Source organism: Anabrus simplex, chromosome 5, assembly GCF_040414725.1.
Source record: "Anabrus simplex isolate iqAnaSimp1 chromosome 5, ASM4041472v1, whole genome shotgun sequence".
NCBI classification, from domain to species: domain Eukaryota; kingdom Metazoa; phylum Arthropoda; class Insecta; order Orthoptera; family Tettigoniidae; genus Anabrus; species Anabrus simplex.
Genome location: NC_090269.1, coordinates 145,925,889 through 145,945,681, shown reverse-complemented (window position 1 = coordinate 145,945,681; position 19,793 = coordinate 145,925,889). Strand labels below are relative to the sequence as shown.

Genomic DNA, 19,793 nt, shown 5'->3' with positions numbered 1-19,793 from the left:
GCGTAAGGTTTGAAGTATTACATACTAAGTAATATAATATCTGGGGACACTGTACTGTTAAATGTGAAGGTACAAAACGGAATAATATGCTGTCATAGATTCCATTGTCCGCCTCTGTGGTGTAGTGGTTAGTGTGATTAGCTGCTAACGCCGGAGGCCCGGGTTCGATTCCCGACTCTGCTACGAAATTTGTAAAGTGGTACGAGGGCTGGAACGGGGTCCACTCAGCCTCGGGAGGTCAACTGAGTAGAGGTGGGTTCGATTCCCACCTCAGCCATCCTGGAAGTGGTTTTCCGTGGTTTCCCACTTCTCCTCCAGGCAAATGCCGGGAGCTTCCTTCACCCTTCCAAGGCCCCTGTTCAGCATAGCAGGTGAGGCCGCCTGGGCGAGGTAGCGATGGGCATTCCGAATGAAAACTATCGAATTATTCGATAGTCTCAAACTACCGTTTCATTCGATTGTTTTCAACAACATTCGATGTTTCATTCGGTCTATATGATACTGAATTCTCCTGCAGTAGTTGCTCCCACTTCGCTCAAAACGATAGTACGTAAGTCAAATGTTAAGGAAACGATAGGAACCAATGCAATAGTATTACGGTCTAGGAGAGCAACTATCGCGCGCGTATTTTAAACATTATCCAATGATGGTCCGTAAATATTATTCTCTCCATTACATGGGCAAAAAAAGCAGTCCAGCAGAATTCTGGAAGACACACAAATCTGCCATGGAACTCTTATACACATTGGCACAAAAATATCTCACAGTTCCTGCACCATCTGTTTCAGCAGGAATAATATTTTCGAAAGCTGGCCAGATGAGTGAAAGAAGAAACAGTCTGAAAGCAAAACATTTAGATCTTTTAATATTCCTGAACAAAAATCTTTGATTATAGGAAGACAGTGGTAGCCTAAGTGTCTGATTAATTATACTGCAAGTTTAACATATTGTTTTAGTTATCCTAACCTGTTCTATGTGCACAGAATGAAAACATTTGATCTAGCTACTTTATGTACTTTTTACCACGACATAAAATTAGTGACTGCACATATAAATGCTTATTGCTCTATTACATGTGTGTTTCATTTAGTTCGCGGTTTGGTTGTATTTTTTCATGTTAAAATGCAATTTTTTAAAATATAATGTAAGTATCTGAAAATCTATGACAGCTTTGAAGAGAGCTATGTTTAACGGCTGTTTGCACATGTATATTGTTTGACATGATACCAGTTAAATACCGGTAAATAAAAATGTATTTTACTGTACTTCCTCCTACGAAGAGAGATTGCCTAACCTAAAACTGACGAAGTGCACCATTAAATATTTCATATTAAAATAAGTAGGCCTATGTGGTCCCAGTGTCCATAATGTTAATAATGAGTATTCTATAAATTGTTCCTAATGATTAGCACAGATCTTGTGGGAGCCGAAGTTGCAAGGATCAGAGTAAATATAAGACCGTACACTGTAAAAAGCGTGCATATTGCAGTAATTAGTAACTACCGTAACGAATGTCAGCAATTCGGAAACCGAATTAAAACTATCGAATAAAAACATTCGGTTGTTCTCCTGGACTATCGTTTAACAATCGATAGCAGGAAACATTCGAAATGCCCATCACTAGGGCGAGGTACTGGTCATCCTCCCCAGTTTCATCCGCCCGACCCAGATCTGAAGCTCCAGGACACTGCCCTTGAGGCGGTAGAGGTGGGATCCTTCGCTGAGTCCGAGGGAAAAGCCAACCCTGGAGGGTAAGCAGATTAAGATTCCATTACGAGTCTTTTGCTAGCAGTATAATATCGTGTCAATATACTGCTCTTTTTATTACTATTATTATTTACGCAAGTAGGGCCTCTTCAGTTAATTAGTTAATTCCAGTGGCTCGGGGGCTGGGGTGTGTATGGCATCTTCAGCATTAGAAATCATCCTAGGTAGGGCTTTCATCTTCACAGATATGCAAGTCGCCTAATAGGCCGTCTATTATTATTATTCCCTGAGTATGTACTTGATTTACTGGAAGATTTTCGTGAGCCCCCTGAGTCAGTGTGTGTCACTTCGGAAACTGCTTACCGAGGATTAGTGTGTGGTTATTTAGTGCGTGTAATCGAAGAAAAAACAGAATGCAGCACGTGCCTGAATAACGTTTCTACCTCATTTAATTCATCCCCATTGATAGCTGCGCTAGCCCTAGCAACGATTTATTGGCCTAATTATGAGGCTTCAGAAATTTGTTGAGGCGGCTCTACCGTACTGCAAGAAATCTGCAAGTCTGCTCCAGATTATAAAAAACTATGTTCTACCTTCTTTGTGCCAATGTAAGTTTTTAAAGTGTTTTAGTAACAATAAGCACCAGGAACTTGTGTCAGAAACTGTGCTGGCCAAAGTCGTGAAACCTCTACTTAGTAATGTAGGGAAGTACCATACAGACAAAGTTTCCAGGTTTTCTTGTTCGTCGAAACTTCTTTCTCGAAAAGTGCTGAAACTATAACTCTCTAGAGCACCACTTTATACGTAAAATTCTTTAATATTTCTCTTACTTTCAGATTTTAAATTTTGCTGGTATGCTTATCTAGTTGTATTCACGCGGTAAATGGGTACGTTTGCTGCTGCCATCTAGCGGCAGATTGTTTGTAAGGCGTGTTACACGTTTGAGTATGGAATGAGCAGGCAGTTTAAGCAGCCATCGGATGCAGATCGAGCAGGCAGTGGGCAGAAGTAAGTGAAAGCAATGCCAGGACTCAGCTAAAGGCCCCGTGTTCACCAACCCATCCTCGAACTTCAGAGCCCTGAGGTTACATTTAGTCGCCTCTTACAACAGGCAGGGGATACCTTGGGTGTTATTCTACCGCTCCCACCTACAACGGGGTGACTATAATAAAAATTCATGAATTTAGACTTTAGTTGCTTAGTCCATATCAACGCTGAGCGTTGCTGACATTGAAATATTGTTTCATCGTGTTAACTGGTCATGGATTTTGTCATGTTTGTCTTAAGGTTTAAAAACACATGGTCATTGGTCCATATCGACAAGGGAAATTGTGAAGATGATTTTTAAAATGAGAAAAAATCGTGAAGGAATGATTGTTTGAATACCAAGACAAGAGGGAGTCATGAAAGAAAGGAGGATTCACTTTACATTAGATGCCCTCATATCACAGAGTTGGAAGGAAACCAAGTGTGAAGGCCTGTAATATAGGAAGCTCATGAAATTGATCAACAACAACATTACATTGGTCATTGTTTGTTGTGATGTGCTGCCACTCATCTCCGATAGATGGGATTACTGCTGCGTACCGAGTATAACAGCCTGCAGAATGTTGACGGGAAGTAGCTGGAGAGTTAGCATGCCATTCCTCTGGTTCATGAATTTTCTGATATCACTGGTACATCATAGCATTCCATCTATTCAATCCCTATCCCGAGGCACTGATTGGAATGAACAGTGTGCTCATTTAATGGAATAATAGCAGAGGAGTGTTCATGGCTGTCTGCAGCCTGGTCATTCCTGCTCTGGAACTTTGGACTGTTCGTTAAAAGTGAGAAAATGTGCAGTTCTTCATTTGATTGAGTATTTCATATCATAGCATTGCTTTTATTCGTAACATTCCTACTGACTTAGGTTGGGAAAATCATAAAGGCAGTCTTTCTGAGAATTCCTTAGTAAAGCACGGGTACATCAGCTAGTTCTGTTACAAAATCAAGGATAATAATAATGTTATTTGCTTTACGACCCACTAACTACTCTTTTATGGTTTTCGGAGACGCCAAGGTGCCGGAATTTAGTCCCACAGGAGTTCTTTTACGTGCCAGTAAATCTTCTGACACGAGGCTGACGTATTTGAGCCCCTTCAAATACCACCGGACTGAGCCAGGATCAAACTTGCCAAGTTGGGGTCAGAAGGCCAGCGCCTCAACCGTCTGAGCCACTCAGCCTGGAGAAATCAACGATAACTAAGCTAAATAACACATATGGAGAACATAAGAAGAAGAAGAAGAATGAAAGCAAAGCTCAACAAATAAAAGTAGGATAAAAATAAATCTGGAGCATAAAAGTTAAAAAAAAAAAGGAATGAGAAAAGTCATAATGATAAAGTTACATACAAAATGAAAAACATAAACAGTGCATAAACAAAACACATTAAGGGCTGATTGCAGAAACGGTATTTAGACAATGTCTACGGTTAAACAATGCCTAAGTATGGATGCCGCATTGCAGAGACGTTATTTATAACTTAGACACTGTCTAAAACCGATGTTCAACCGGTCATGTTAAACACTGCCGAGAGCACTGTTTAACCTCAAATGAGAGGACTGACTCACAATCAGAGGTTATGTACCATGAAACATATAATTTGTATTATCATGTTGAGACGATTCCGGGAAGAAAGGTTAGTCCGACGGCCTCTCTGTGGGTCGCCCGCTGCTAAATCGCAGCAATTCGTTTGACATATACGGGGAGATAGATCTTAAAATAAGGTTTCGCTTTACGAGAGACTTGTTTCTTGAGACTGACAAAGGGACAGTCCGGTAATTGTCAAATTGAATACAAATCTTGGCAACCGATATATTTTATTATATACATGGGGTAATTTACATGGAATTATGGGTCACTTCTACTACATACATATCAGAATTACGTGTCCCGATCGTCAGAGGACTGTCACATACATCAACCGGGAGGGACTCGCTTATATTTACTGAAAGTAAACACACATAATAATGAAAACTAAAAAGTAGGTTGTATGGGGTTTATATATAATAATATAAGTTCTCGACAACTATCTGATAGGAAAAGGCAAGTGGTGGTGATTATTGTTTAAAGATGACTGGGGAAGGAGAGCCGTGTTCATAATCACAGCCGTAGTATTTGCCTGGTGTAAAAATAGGGAAATACGGAAAACGATCTCCAGGACTGCCGATAATGCGTTTCGAACCTACGATCACCAGAATGCAAGTTCCATTTATACATCCCGTACAACATACTCGGTTACACATTACTATTGCTTCATCCTCTCTTCGTCCAAGCTACCGCATTTATGAATAGATTACACTCACTGCAACAACGTTATAATCAAAGCTACACTTCCCCGTACGGTGGCGCGTCGCTTAGTGTCGATAATAGTATGAGATTTAATTTCTGCCGAAAGCGATACTCTTATCTGTGGACAAGTCATGCTCATGCTTAGCCACATTTGAGTTAGCGATGGGCATTCCGAATGAAAACTATCGAATTATTCGATAGTCTCAAACTACCGTTTCATTCGATTGTTTTCAACAACATTCGATGTTTCATTCGGTCTATATGATACTGAATTCTCCTGCAGTAGTTGCTCCCACTTCGCTCAAAACGATAGTACGTAAGTCAAATGTTAAGGAAACGATAGGAACCAATGCAATAGTATTACGGTCTAGGAGAGCAACTATCGCGCGCGTATTTTAAACATTATCCAATGATGGTCCGTAAATATTATTCTCTCCATTACATGGGCAAAAAAAGCAGTCCAGCAGAATTCTGGAAGACACACAAATCTGCCATGGAACTCTTATACACATTGGCACAAAAATATCTCACAGTTCCTGCACCATCTGTTTCAGCAGGAATAATATTTTCGAAAGCTGGCCAGATGAGTGAAAGAAGAAACAGTCTGAAAGCAAAACATTTAGATCTTTTAATATTCCTGAACAAAAATCTTTGATTATAGGAAGACAGTGGTAGCCTAAGTGTCTGATTAATTATACTGCAAGTTTAACATATTGTTTTAGTTATCCTAACCTGTTCTATGTGCACAGAATGAAAACATTTGATCTAGCTACTTTATGTACTTTTTACCACGACATAAAATTAGTGACTGCACATATAAATGCTTATTGCTCTATTACATGTGTGTTTCATTTAGTTCGCGGTTTGGTTGTATTTTTTCATGTTAAAATGCAATTTTTTAAAATATAATGTAAGTATCTGAAAATCTATGACAGCTTTGAAGAGAGCTATGTTTAACGGCTGTTTGCACATGTATATTGTTTGACATGATACCAGTTAAATACCGGTAAATAAAAATGTATTTTACTGTACTTCCTCCTACGAAGAGAGATTGCCTAACCTAAAACTGACGAAGTGCACCATTAAATATTTCATATTAAAATAAGTAGGCCTATGTGGTCCCAGTGTCCATAATGTTAATAATGAGTATTCTATAAATTGTTCCTAATGATTAGCACAGATCTTGTGGGAGCCGAAGTTGCAAGGATCAGAGTAAATATAAGACCGTACACTGTAAAAAGCGTGCATATTGCAGTAATTAGTAACTACCGTAACGAATGTCAGCAATTCGGAAACCGAATTAAAACTATCGAATAAAAACATTCGGTTGTTCTCCTGGACTATCGTTTAACAATCGATAGCAGGAAACATTCGAAATGCCCATCACTAATTTGAGTAATATGTAGGAAGACTGTACAGGTGACTGGCGTTCGGCGTGCGCACCGACGAATTTCATTGGTTACGATATGCAAAGAGTTGCATGAAAGATACTTCTATCTTTATTTTCGAACCAGTATTGAAACTTGGAGTGATGTCTAGTTAAACATCGAGTGAACATTGTTTATGCAGTGGAAGACCGTGCTCGTTTTAGACGTCGTTTAGGTAGACATTGACTAAGGCTTCTGCAATTGGCCCAAGGTATTGCTGTAAACAGTGAGTTAGAAGCTAAATATTATGTACATTAACTCTATAACAATAAAAATATTATAATAACCTAATATTAATTACAGTATAAGAATGAGGAAAGCAACGGGAAACTACCTCACTCCTCATTTGCCTAGTATGCCTCTTCAGTGATGCCTAGGCCTTCTATGACAACTGCTGGTATAGCTGTGGAGGATCAAACCAGCCTTCGGGCTGAATACCCAACATGCATGCAGTATAAGAATAGCAGTGTCTTTACCGAGCTCGATAGCTGCAGTCATTTAAGTGCGGCTAGTATCCAGTATTCGGGAGATAGTGGATTCGAACCCAACCCCAGTGTTGGCAGCCCTGAACATGGTTTTTTGTGGTTTCCCCATTTTCACACCAGGTAAATGCTGGGGCTGTACCTTAATTAAGGCCACGGCCGCTTCCTTCCCACTCCTAGCCCTTTTCTGTCCCATCGTCGCAATAAGACCTATCTGTGTCGGTGCAATGTAAAGCAGGTTGCAAAAATAAAAAATAAAAAATAGTAGTGTTCTTCAGCTGTACAGTAAAATGCCAATGTTACTAGCCTCCCCTCCCTATCACACTCACACAACCTATCATATGTCACCAATCACACGAAACAATCAGCAGTGTTCAAGAGGTAATCTCTGCATGCAGTTTTAAATTTTGTTACTGACTCAGAGTTCCTGACAGCAGCTGGAAGTGAATTCCAAAGTTGTGACGCAGCCACAACGAAGGATGTATTATACATTGAAGTGTGGTTGATGGGAATAGCTAGGGAAGTGCCAGATTTACTGTTATTATGGAATGAGGATAGCAAATTAAATTTATTCCTTTCAGAATAACATTAAATCATGGTACATCTTCAGCCACCAAACTTAAAAAGAACAAGGGTATATATTTAAACTTTGGAACATACTGGATGTTCTTGGTATCTGGTCCTGTCTATGTGCTCTGATCACATTAAATGCCACATTAATATGTGTGCATCTTGACTTAAAAAAACTATAGAGTCTAGTCAAAAAACACCATTATTAAAAACATACAACTTCCACACACTATATTAATATTTTGACTCAGTGAAGATGTGTTTGCCAGGCTGAGTAGTCGGACAGTTGAGACACTGACCTTCTGACCCCAACTTGGCAGGCTCGATCCTGGCTCAGTTCGGTGGTATTTGAAGGTGCTTAAATATGTCAGCCTTGTGTCGGTAGATTTACTAGCACGTGAAAAGAACTCCTGTGGGACAAAATTCTGGTATCTCGGCATTTCATTAATTCCCCCTGTGGATGGGGCAGTAGAATAACACCCAGGGAATCCCCTGCCTGTCGTAAGAGGCAACTAGAAAGGTCCCCAGGGGCTCTGAACTTTGGAGCGTGGGTTGGCGACCACAGGGTTCTTAGCTGAGTCCTGGCATTACTTCCACTTACTTTTGTCAGGCTCCTCACATTTATCTGTATTCGGGAGATAGTAGGTTCGAACCCCACTGTCAGCAGCCCTGAAAATGGTTTTCCGTGGTTTCCCATTTTCACACCAGGCAAATGCTAGGGCTGTACCTTAATTAAGGCCATGGCCGCTTCCTTCCCACTCCTAGCCCTTCCCTGTTCCATCGTCGCCATAAGACCTATCTGTGTCGGTGCGACGTAAAGCAACTAGCCTCACATTTATCTATCCTATCAGACCTCTGTTGGTCAACTCTTGTTGTTTTCCAACCCTGATGGTATTAGAGCACTTGAGGCCTAGGGAGTCTTTCATTTTCACACTGTAAGTGGCCCTTGTCCCCCTTTGGCCAATATCTTCATTTTTTGAAGTGTCGGTCCCCTTCCATGTTTTCTCTCTGATTAGTGTTGATTGCCTTGTTGTACTTCCTCTTAGAACAATAATCACCACCACCACCACCACCACCACCACCACCACCACCACCACCAGTGCATCTCGTAAACCATCAGAACATAAAAACAATAGCATAAGAAAAGACTATTATTGAAGATGTGCCACAAGGCAGTGATGCCCAGTATTAAGACGAAAGTTTACCACTGCTTCTTTCCTTTTTTTGATTTTGCAAATGGATGAGATATTTGTCCATAGTTTATGCCTTGCAGGTTGTATTTGTGTGATTCTGCACCTGGTTCTTCTTGTTGTTCATTTAGCACCACCTCTGGGTCACAGGAAAGCTGTGGATGTGATCAACGTTGCCTCTCGATGTGAACATCAACTTGTATTTGCTATTTGACTCTGTGTCTGTGGGATGGATGTCCACTATAAGTGAGAGAAGGGTTGTCTTCAGTGCATCTCATGAATAAAACACTACATCAATTATATTCCTTAGAGATGAGTGATCTGTCTCCTTCATTGATGATTTTGTATGTCCTCTTGTGACTTCATGTCCCGTTGATCAGCTTCTTCTTGTAATATTCATGCTACTCATTTGATTCAGGTTGACAGGTTGTATCTGCATAATACTGTGTCTGGTTTTCTTAAACCGGTAAAAAATTGTCTCCTGAATAATTTTATATCATACGTAGAAATACAGTTTCAAATTGAATTGTCAGATCAGTCCCCTGTACGATCTTCTTACAACTAAATTGTTACAGATGATGAGTCACAGTGATGTGATGGAGCCATCTTCATCACAGAATGCCAGACCTGCATTTCTAGGGACAAAGAAGGATGGAGGTCATAGGCGGGTCGTGGATTATCACAAGGTAAATAAAATGATAGTTCACGACAGATTTTCGCTTCCGAACGTAGAGAGAATTCCTTTTGGCTCCTTTTGTTCGTAAAGTTCTTTTCTGTGGTATATCTGAATGCTGCTTACACATGATTAGTTTAGTATCTCGCCTGTGAAAATTCTTACTTGAAATGTTTATTGGAGATAAAAAGATAAATTGAATTGGAAGAGGGGCTGTTTGGTTTATGAAGAGTTCTACTGGATATAAGAAAATCACTGTGATAAAGGGGATGAGAACAATGAGGATGGGACCAGATCTAGATTTTTTACACAAAAGCAATACTCCTCTCACCCTGTCATTCAGAAGTTAAAAAAAAGTTGCAATTGATGCTTTCACGGCCTGTAGTTATAGACATGATATAGGCTTTTGGGCTTATGTTGTGTCAGGAAAATAAGGTGAAATTCCTTACGTTTCGTAGAGAACTTAGCTCTGCGTCATCAGAAGAAAATCTTGACTGTCCTCGAGAAAGACCTCTCAAACAATGAGCTTTGAATTTAGATATTATAATAGAAGTGGAAACGGTATATTAATTCATCAACAGATGGCTCTCCGGACATGGTACAGCGCTAGCGTTCAAAGCGGAAGCTGACGGAACCATCAGAATCAGTCTGAGAGGGTCACATAACATAACAGGTGTATGCAACATATGAAGGTATGACATTGACACAAGCCCGGAATGAAACATCTGGCGATGATGAACGTATGAATTTGGAAATCACCAAAACGAAATAACAATAATGAAGGAACAGGGGAGGAACTACCTAAATAATGGCTGGCAAGCAGGTATTATTTAATTGATAGCCAATGTCCCTTTTGAAATTGGTAGGATTTCTACGTATTTCCACAGCTTCCCATATAATCCTCGACCTGTAGTGTCTAGTGTGGGTAAGAGCTCGAGCATCTTGGAACATGACATCATGACACGATGATAGAGCGTGGTCAGCTATTGCTGATTTGTCTGGCTGGTTGAGATGAATGTTACATTCATGTTCCTTGATACGAGTACCAATGGTCCGGTATGTTTAGCCAATGTATACCTTACTGCAAGTACAAGGAATTTCGTATACCCCAGGATGTAAAAGTGAGGACAATTTGTCCTTGGTTTTACCCAGACACGGTTTTTATGTTGTGTTTGCGGAGGACCTTGGCAGTTCGATCTGTGGTGTTGTGAATGTAAGGCAGGTAGGCAGTTTCTTTCACTTCTTCCTTCTGTGAGCTTTGCTTAGTCATTTCTCTGAGATGCAGGGCTCTGTGAATCTGTAAATTGCTGTAACCATTACCCTTGAACGTGACTTTGAGTGTGTCCATCTGCATCTGGATATTTGATGGCTCACAAATTTGTCTCGCCCTCTTTGTAAGTTACACGTTATGAGTCTCATTATGATAGCCGTATTGGAGTACAGAATGTAAAAGTTTCAAGCAAATTTATTTAAAAAACACCATTCCAATACTTTACAATCTCTAAGTCTAAGATAAAAATACTACATACATGTTAAAATGGGACATGTTTCGCTTAGGCTTTGTAAGCATCTTCAGCCATACTTAATCTAAAGCTAAGTCAGGGCCCTGAACTGGGTTTCTCGTTAAAGTATTATAATAATACAAGATAAAACAGTCATAAAATCTAGTTTGTGGAAAAAAGCATTACTTAAATGCAAATAAAATTCAATAATGAACTTGTCATAGTATTATATGTACATGGAATGAATACTAGTGCTCATCTAAAAAAAGTACATGTTAGTTATTTGTAGAACGAGACAGTCATAATGATCTGACATACATTTGGATTGTACAGATTGTTTGACATTAATGAAGCAGGGATTTATTAAAAATGTCGAAAAATAAATCTTCGAGCGTTGTTGACTGGGAATCAGGTACTTAGAATACAGTAGAGTTGTTGACTCCAAGTGGTTGCATAATAAGGTCAAAAGGTGCTTGAAGCATCAGTATAGAAGTGCTGTGTCTCTTTCTAGAATAATCTTTCATCTTTCTAGAATAATTACAAAGTTGTCTATAAAAAAAAAAAAAAATTGAACTGAGACCGAGGAAAAATGACTTCAAAAACTCTCTGCTGATGAACTACAGTTACAAAACTCCAGTAGTAGATATACATTAAATAGCACCTGGGAAAAATCTTCCAATCCAGACAGGTTTTACAACATAAACTGTCGAGGCAAGATAGCAGCTTGTCATATTCAGGTGTCGGTAGTTCTCTGAGTAATACTTGTGTTCTCGATAGTTAAATACGCCTACGGTTCAGTTTGTGCTGATGTGATTACAGTACTCTTAAGTTTGGCAATGCGCGAGACAAAGTTTGGGAAAGAGTCCTAGTGATTAATAAATGCAGTTTATGTGGCCTCGTGGCTTCTCTCAACGACTCGAGGTACTTGGTATCGCCACACCGAAGTGAAAGGTGTGCCCGTGGCCAAGGGAGGTCAACTCATCTGCAGGTATCCAGCTATGTACTAGCTGTCCTAATGCTAGCGCTCTCCGGAGATGTACAACTGAACCCAGGTCCCAACCAAAGCAATCAAGGTATGACATTTTTCTATCAAAATGTGAGGAGTATGCGTAACTCGCTTGCTGACTTTAATGCTGGACTAAGTGAAGGGAACTATGACTGTATTTGTATCAGCGAAAGTTGGCTTAACGAAACTGTAGTTGATACTGAAATATTAATGGACAGTTACATTGTATTTCGTAAGGACAGAAATTCCGTGAACACTGCAAAACTTGATGGCGGAGGTGTTTTACTAGCTGTGAAGTCTGACCTTGGACCAGTGTAGAAGCCTGAGCTTGCTGGGAATTGGGAGTGTCAAGTAGTGAAAGTCAACCCTCAACCCGGTTGTGCTGTCTTCATTGTGTGCTGCTATCTGCCTCCAGATGAAGTGAACGACCGGCCTAGCGACCTACGTCAAACATTGGGAAAAATTACATCTGTTCTCAACTCACGGGACACTGTTATTGTGTGCGGTGATTTTAACTTGAGCCAATTAGCTTGGAAAACTGATGAGTCGTTGAAAGTACAACACACTATCAAACAGAGAAGTGAGGAGTTATTCTTAGTTCTAGAAATTATTAATGAATTCAGTTTCAGTCAGATTTGTGATTACCCTACTAGGAATGATAATTTTCTAAACTTAATTTTAGTCTCAAACGAATTACTTCGGAGTGGAAAGTGCATCAAAACTGAAAATGTAATTCACTCTGATCACCAAGCCATCGAAATCTTCCTGCCTATGCCAAGGACATTTTGCTTCAAAGCGCAAAACAAAGTCATATTTGTATGGAAGAAAGCTGATTTTTCTTTAATGAGGGACCTTTTATCCCTGTGCCCCTGGGATCTGATTAAAGAGTCCCACTTTGTGGATGAAGCTGTGAGCACTTTTTATGACTTACTATATGCGGTCATAAAAGACAGCGTACAGTTTCAAAAAATTAACATCAGAAAATATCCTTCTTGGTACGACTCAGAACTAATGCAGAAACTGAAGGAAAAAGAAAGGGCGAGAAGGAAATACAAAAGATCAGGCCAAGAGTGCGACTATGTGCAGTTTTCCACATTATGAAGTGAATGTAAAAATCTGCAGCGTGCTAAGTACAGGGATTACGTTAGGTCGGTAGAAGATGATGTCATCACAAGCCCTAAACGCTTTTGGAATTTCATTAATAATAAAAGAAAATCTTTCCGTCTGCCTCCCACTATGCTAATAAACAGAACTGAAATCCGAAAAAGATAAAATTCTAAACACATTTGCGCAAACTTTCGCGAAGTACCATTCTCCTTCCAAGCCCTGCAATTAAAGTTTTTCTCCCCCATTTTCAATAGATCCAGTGTCTATTCAAATTTCTGTGGTAGAAGTGAGATGGATCCTGTCATCGGTGGATATCAACAAATCATGTGGGCCCAACGAGATACCTGGCATCGTCCTCTGTGAATGTGCTTCCCAACTGGCAATTCCACTATGCAAAATTATAAATAAATCATTTAAGTGTGGGTGTTTTCCAGCTGAGTGGAAAAAGTGTTATGTAATCCCTATCTTTAAGAAAGGTGATAAGGTGTTGTTTGATAATTATAGACCAGTAGTGCTGCTCTCACATTTATCGAAGGTGACGGAGAAAGTCATATATAATCACCTGTATGACTCTTTTAGTCAGTACATAGACCCATCACAGCATGGATTTGTTAAAGGCAGGTCAACTGTTACCAATCTGGCAGTTTATTTATGTTCAATTTCCGATGCATTGGACAAAGGTAAACAGGTAGATGTGATATATACCGATTTCTCCAATGCCTTCGACTCTTTACAGCATGAAGCCTTGTTGAGAAAGTTGTCAGCGTATGGAATGTCTGGGAGTATTTTCAAGTGGCTAAAGAGCTACTTGACAAAACAAATATGTTATGTCAAGTCCGAGGGTTTGATCTCTACCCCCTATGAACCTTCATCTGGCGTCCCACAGGGATCACTGTTAGGGCCCCTTCTATTTGTTTTGTTCCTGAATTATATTACTACAGTTGTTCAGAGCAGTGAATGTCTCTTGTACGCTGATGACTTGAAACTATACAGTCATAGACGAAGACAGTGGTGGTGATTATCTACAAGAGGATCTGAAGCAAATATGCGAGTGGTATGATAAGTGGTCCCTTAAAGTGAATAAATTCAAGTGTGGTGTCATGTCATTTACTCGGAAATTAACACCTGTATTTTACAGATATAAAATCAGTGAAGAAAGTTTAAATCGTGTGGAGGAGTTTAATGATCTAGGTGTAATTCTTAGTAACAGGAATGGCTTATCCTTTGAGAAGCACATCGATGGTATTATAAAGAAATCTTTCAGACTCCTGGGGTTTGTCAAAAGGAATTGTAAAGATTTCAGTAATACTGCATGTGTCAAAACTCTGTTTTGTTCCCTGGTGAGACCCTGTCTCGAGTATGGTTGTGAGGTGTGGCTCCCGTATCAAAAAGGCCACATCCACCATCTCGAGAGAGTACAGATAAGATTCATGAAGTGGATTAGTTTCGTATTCCTGGGCATGCCACTCTCTTCAAGCAGGTATGAAGAATTTGTAAACATTCTTGGAATGAATACGCTGGCAACGCGCCGAAAATGTGCAAATGCAATGTTAGCGATTAAATGTTTGAAGAGTGAAGTGGACTGTCCAGCTGTACTGAGGTCGGTCCCACTTCATGTTCCAAGCAGACGAACAAGGCAGAAATGTACATTCCACCTGCTCAAATGTAGGACAGTTGCGCATGAAAATTGTTGGCTTATGCAAGCCCGGAGGACAATTAATCAGCTGGAAGGGTCACTCGACATTTTTCACCACCCTTCCACTGCAATTCGTAAAGTTCTTCTCAAGGATGGAACGTGATAATTTTTAAATTATGTAAATAATCTGTAGAAAACATGTGAAGATTTATATCTATTTGTATATATGTATATTTGTATGTATATTATTTAATTTATTTTTTATTTAATTTAATTATTTAATTTTTTATTTTATTTTCTATTACATCATCTGTAATTGGGACATTCTGTAGGTGATAAATAAATATATTCTATTCTGTTCTATTCTTGTCTGTAGAGGACACTGATCATGTGCGGCTGTGTCTTACCGCAGGTTGTGTGACAACACAACAAGTGCACGTTGGCTGTGAATTTCCATTGTGTGTGCATTATAGAGCGTGTCTGCAATGCCTGGCAGACGATGGTGAACAATTAAAGGCCCAGACAACTTATTTTGGAGTTTTATTTTCTTAACTCATTGCATGCAGGATTAAATTTTAATCAGCACGCTGAAAGCCCTATTGCATTATTTTATATTTTTCAGAAGATACAACACTTGAGGGAGTGACGTCACTCCTGCACGCTATTAGTAGATGTAGCAGAATCGGGCATTGCAACTGTTGGTACGGCATATTTAGCTACTGTGAACAATACCTAAATGAAAATATGGTTTACTATGTTGTGTATGGTTGCAACCACGCAAACATATTGAAGGAAGAAGGCGTAGATTTTCAGAGATTCGTCAGTCGAGAGAAATGTCCAGAGAGATATCGCTCTTGGCTATAAAAGGTTAGGCACGCTAATTTCTCACTAACCTGATATAGTTTCATATGCTCTACACATTTCACATCTTAATTGGAGCCGAGATGGTCTCGTTGCCTCCCACTCGTAAGGCTAGCGCACAGTGAGCCATCTAGTGATGAACAAGAGTACTGCTTCCTATAGACCAACGGTAAAGCATGCTTAATTGAAACCTTCATTATTAGAGTAGTCTAGCTTGTGAAAAGTCAAAATTTCCTTAGAAAATTTCCTTGTCCATTTAAGGGAGGATAGTTGCCCAGTTGTACTTCCTCTTAACATGTTCACTGCATGTTTGTAGAACATGACATACCCACTCATTTTCTCCAATCCTACGTTGTATTTTAATCATGAGAAACACACAGCATAACACATGAAACTCTTTCTTTCATCATCATTTTCTTTACTCTTGTGCAGCTCCTGCCAGGTCGGGGTGTTGATGGTACTTCTCCACTGTTGCCTCTCCATCCACCACTCCTCTTCTTTTTCTTATACTGTTCTTGACAGAGTCTATAAATCTTGCTCTGGGCCTCCATCTTGCCCTCTTTCCCTCTATCCTAGCCTCCAACACTTGTCTTGGTATCCATCCCTCTTCCATCCTCATAACACATCCAAACCATCTCAATTTATTCTTCTCCATTATATCACTCAGTTTTTCTACCCTTATCTCTTTTCTGACCTCAACATTTCTTACTCTGTCTGTCCTTGTCTTCCTTACCATACTCCTCAGGATCTTCATCTCACTGGCCTGAATTTTATCTCTTGCTGTCAGTGTCAAAGTCTTGTACATATCTCTTTACATTTCACAGGAACATCTTTGTTACTTACGTTCCGGTAGAACATATTTCCCACTTGTGCTGAACTTACCCAACCTTGCACCCTGCATTATTTCACTTCCCAAATATTTGAAATATTCAACAACTTCAGGGTTTTGTTCCCTGATACTAACGATTCCTTTTCCTTCCCTTTCTTTTCTTGTCATCGCTGTTGTTTTGCTCTTCTCCACACTGATTTTCATATCATATTTCTCAATATTGTCATAAAAGCCTCTATATATTGCTTTTGTTTCTTTTAGAATTTCATGTATAACTATTATCAATACAAGTGGAGACAGTACACTTCCCTGTCTTAGTTCAGTTTGGTTTCTAAACCAATCTGTTCTCCTCACTGGAGTCAGAACACAACTAGAATGAAATGTTCAAAATGCCCCCCATTAGCATCAACCTGCTGATGTATCCCTGGAGTACCAAAACATGCTTTAAGGTTGCCTAACTGGAGGGAAGAGTTTGAAGTTTTCCTTTCGATAACGCGAGGCAGAAAGAGCTTCGCAACAAACTACTTCACGAAGGTTACTATTGCCTCACTGCATGCATTATTACAAATCAGAAGTGGGAAAGACGCGGAGTTCCCTTGTTGGTATTGTCCACCTGTTCCAGTTTTACATTCCTGACTTCACATTCACAGAGGTGCCAACTATTTTGGATTGTGCATTATTATTATGGATTTCACCTCACGATTACGGCATTATGGTCAAAGGGGAAATTATTACGAAAAAGCTGAGATTATCACAAAAACATCTCTTCAGAGAAAAAGAAAAGAACAAAAAATGTTAGATCCTTTCGAGCATTTCTGGTACATTCCCCTCGTTTCAATGCTTGTGAGACGACTACGATACTTACTCGATCATCACTTCCTTTTGCTACCCATACGCTCTTCTCCACTATAAATCCTGTATTTCTATATTAAGTGTACCGGACACTTACTCTTAGGTTTCTTACTTACTGACATCACTTTACTCTTGGAAATGGTAATTTTCATATCACTGTCATCACTGCACCTCTTTTCAATTTTCAAGATATAAGAATGCAGGTTTTCAGCAGTTTGCGATTAAGACTGAGTAATCAACATACACCGGAGTGCCTCATACCCTTCCACGCAACTGAATCCCTCTCTTTCAGTAAGTGGTCAGTAAATGATCCATGTGAACTCTGAATACTGACAACAAATTTGTAATACTTATCTTGAGGAGAAATATAGGAACACATGAAAAAATCCTGACTTTATGACTGATTGAATTAAGAAAGACAAGCCCACATACATGACATTCGTAGATCTAGAAAAGGCATTCCATAATGTTGATTGGACCAAGCTATTTGACATTCTGAAAGTGATTGGGGTAGGATACCGAAAAAGCAGAATTATTTACAGTCTGTCTGAATTGTTAAGAATCAAAGGCTATGAGAAAGAAGCACCAATCCAGAAGGGAGCGAGGCAAGACTGCAGTGTCCCCCCTCCTTTTCAGTATTTACATAGAACAGGCAGTAAAGAAAACCAAAGTGGAATTTGGAAAAGGAATCAAAATCCAAGGAGAGGAAATCAAAACTCTGAGACTTGCTGATGATATTGTTATTTTTTGTGTCTGCAGAAGATCTGGAGACATTGCTGAATGATATGTACACACTCTTGGAGAATGAGTACAAGATAAAAATAATTAAGTCCAAAACAACAGTAATGGAGTACAATCTAACAAAGTCAGGTGTTGCAGGAAATAGATAAGGAAATGTCTTTAAAAAAGTAGTTGAATATTGTTACTTGCAGCTCAAGGAAGGAAGGCTCACTTTGAATATTGACATAGATATTAGATGTTTTTGAAGAAATTTTCTGGAGCGTGACATTATATGGAAGTGAAACATGAACAGCAACTAGCTCATAATGAAAGAGAATAGAAGCTTTTGAAATGTGGTGTTACAGAAGAATGCTGAAGGTTTAATGAGTAAATCGAATTACGAATGAAGAGTGACTGAATCGAATTGGTTAGAGGAGAATGATTTGGTGAATTTTGACCAGAAGAAGAAATAGAATGGTAGGATACATCTTAAGACCTAGAAGGGTAGGGGTGGACAAACAGATTAGGGTAGATCTACAAAGGTAATCCCAAAAATAAGGGCTCCTATTTTTTTTATAAATACATAAACCTGTTCATTTCTACAATGGTTTATATCATTTTACAGCTTGAACATTTACCTATTTTTCTACATAATCGCCATTTTGGTCGATGCATTTTTGTAGACTCTGTGACAGTTTTTGTATGCCCATGTCATTCCAGCTCGCCACCATGCTGTTCAGGAAGTTGTGAACTTCATCTTTCACCTCGTCGTCGGTGCTGAATCACATTCCAGCCAAACGTTCTTTCAACTTAGGGAAGAAGTGATAGTCACTGGGCGCCAAGTCAGGACTATAGGGTGGGTGGGTGATGATGTTCCACTGAAACTGTTGCAGGGGAGCAACGGATTGCCTGGCGAAGTGCAGGCAAGCGTTGTCATGGAGAATGTTTACGCCCTTGCTCAACATTCCTCTTCTCTGGTTCTGAATTTCCCGTCTGAGTTTTTTCAGGGTCTCACAGTACCTGTCAGCATTAATTGTGGTCCCAGCGGGCATAAAGTCGACCAACAATACCCCTTTTCGATCCCAAAACACAATTGTCATGACTTTACCGGCAGACAGTGTTTTCTTGAATTTCTGCAGCTTTGGCAAAGAGGGATGCCGCCACTGGCGTGATTGTTGCTTGGTCTCAGGTGTAAAGTGGAACGCCCAGGTTTCGTCACCAATGACAATTGAGTCCAAAACGTTGTCTTGTTCGGCTGCAAAGCATTGAAGAAATGCGTGGGAAGAATCAACTCGTTGGTCCCCCATAAGTCCAACCACTCGTCCACGTCGTGGGGGATGGGCAACGGTGCGAAGTAGGGGATAGCATGTAAGGGTGAAGTACAGCGGGGACCTTGTGTGCCCCAGGACCGCTACGGTACCTGTGAAGGCCTTACAGGAACCCTGAAAAGTAACGGCTAACGGGGCTCTGGTGAAGTCCTTAATGGCAACTAAGGCGTAGAAGGAGACCTTTGGTACGGCAAAGTTGGCGGAGGAGGCAACCCTTCCTCTTGGGGTAAAATAAAGAGGAAAACCACTGCCTTGTGGTGAAGAGGGATCTTCAAAGGCTAAGGACGACTACCCCAACAGAAAACAGCAGGCTTGGAGGCGTAGGTGGCAGCCCCACCACCAAGCTCGGGCGCTGTGGGCGAATAACTCGCACAACTTTAAATTACCTTATTACAGAAACATCAACAATGAGAAACTGGACTGATCCAAAGGAGGCAATGGAAGAAGGCAAGACCTGGAGAGAGGTGAAGAGGTTGGCTGGCAACAGGATCAGATGGAGATGCTTTATTGATGACCTATGTTCCACAAGGAACAACAGGAATTAAGTCAAGTCAAAGTCAATCAACTCG

The 19,793-nt window shown here is 40.0% G+C and overlaps 1 protein-coding gene across 7 annotated transcripts in view; it reads left to right on the top strand.

The window, feature by feature from the left end:
* The window catches only part of Mgat4a (alpha-1,3-mannosyl-glycoprotein 4-beta-N-acetylglucosaminyltransferase a), a 978,023-nt gene that overhangs the window by 912,279 nt on the left and 45,951 nt on the right, over positions 1 to 19,793 (top strand). For 5 of the 7 annotated variants that reach the window (XM_067147146.2, XM_067147149.2, XM_067147148.2 and 2 more), the window contains one exon: positions 9,286 to 9,396. The exons of the other annotated variants lie outside the window; for them this stretch is intronic. In XM_067147146.2, coding sequence (XP_067003247.1) covers positions 9,286 to 9,396 — 111 coding nt within the window. The remainder of the gene's footprint in view (positions 1 to 9,285; positions 9,397 to 19,793) is intronic. 7 annotated transcript variants of the gene reach the window in all.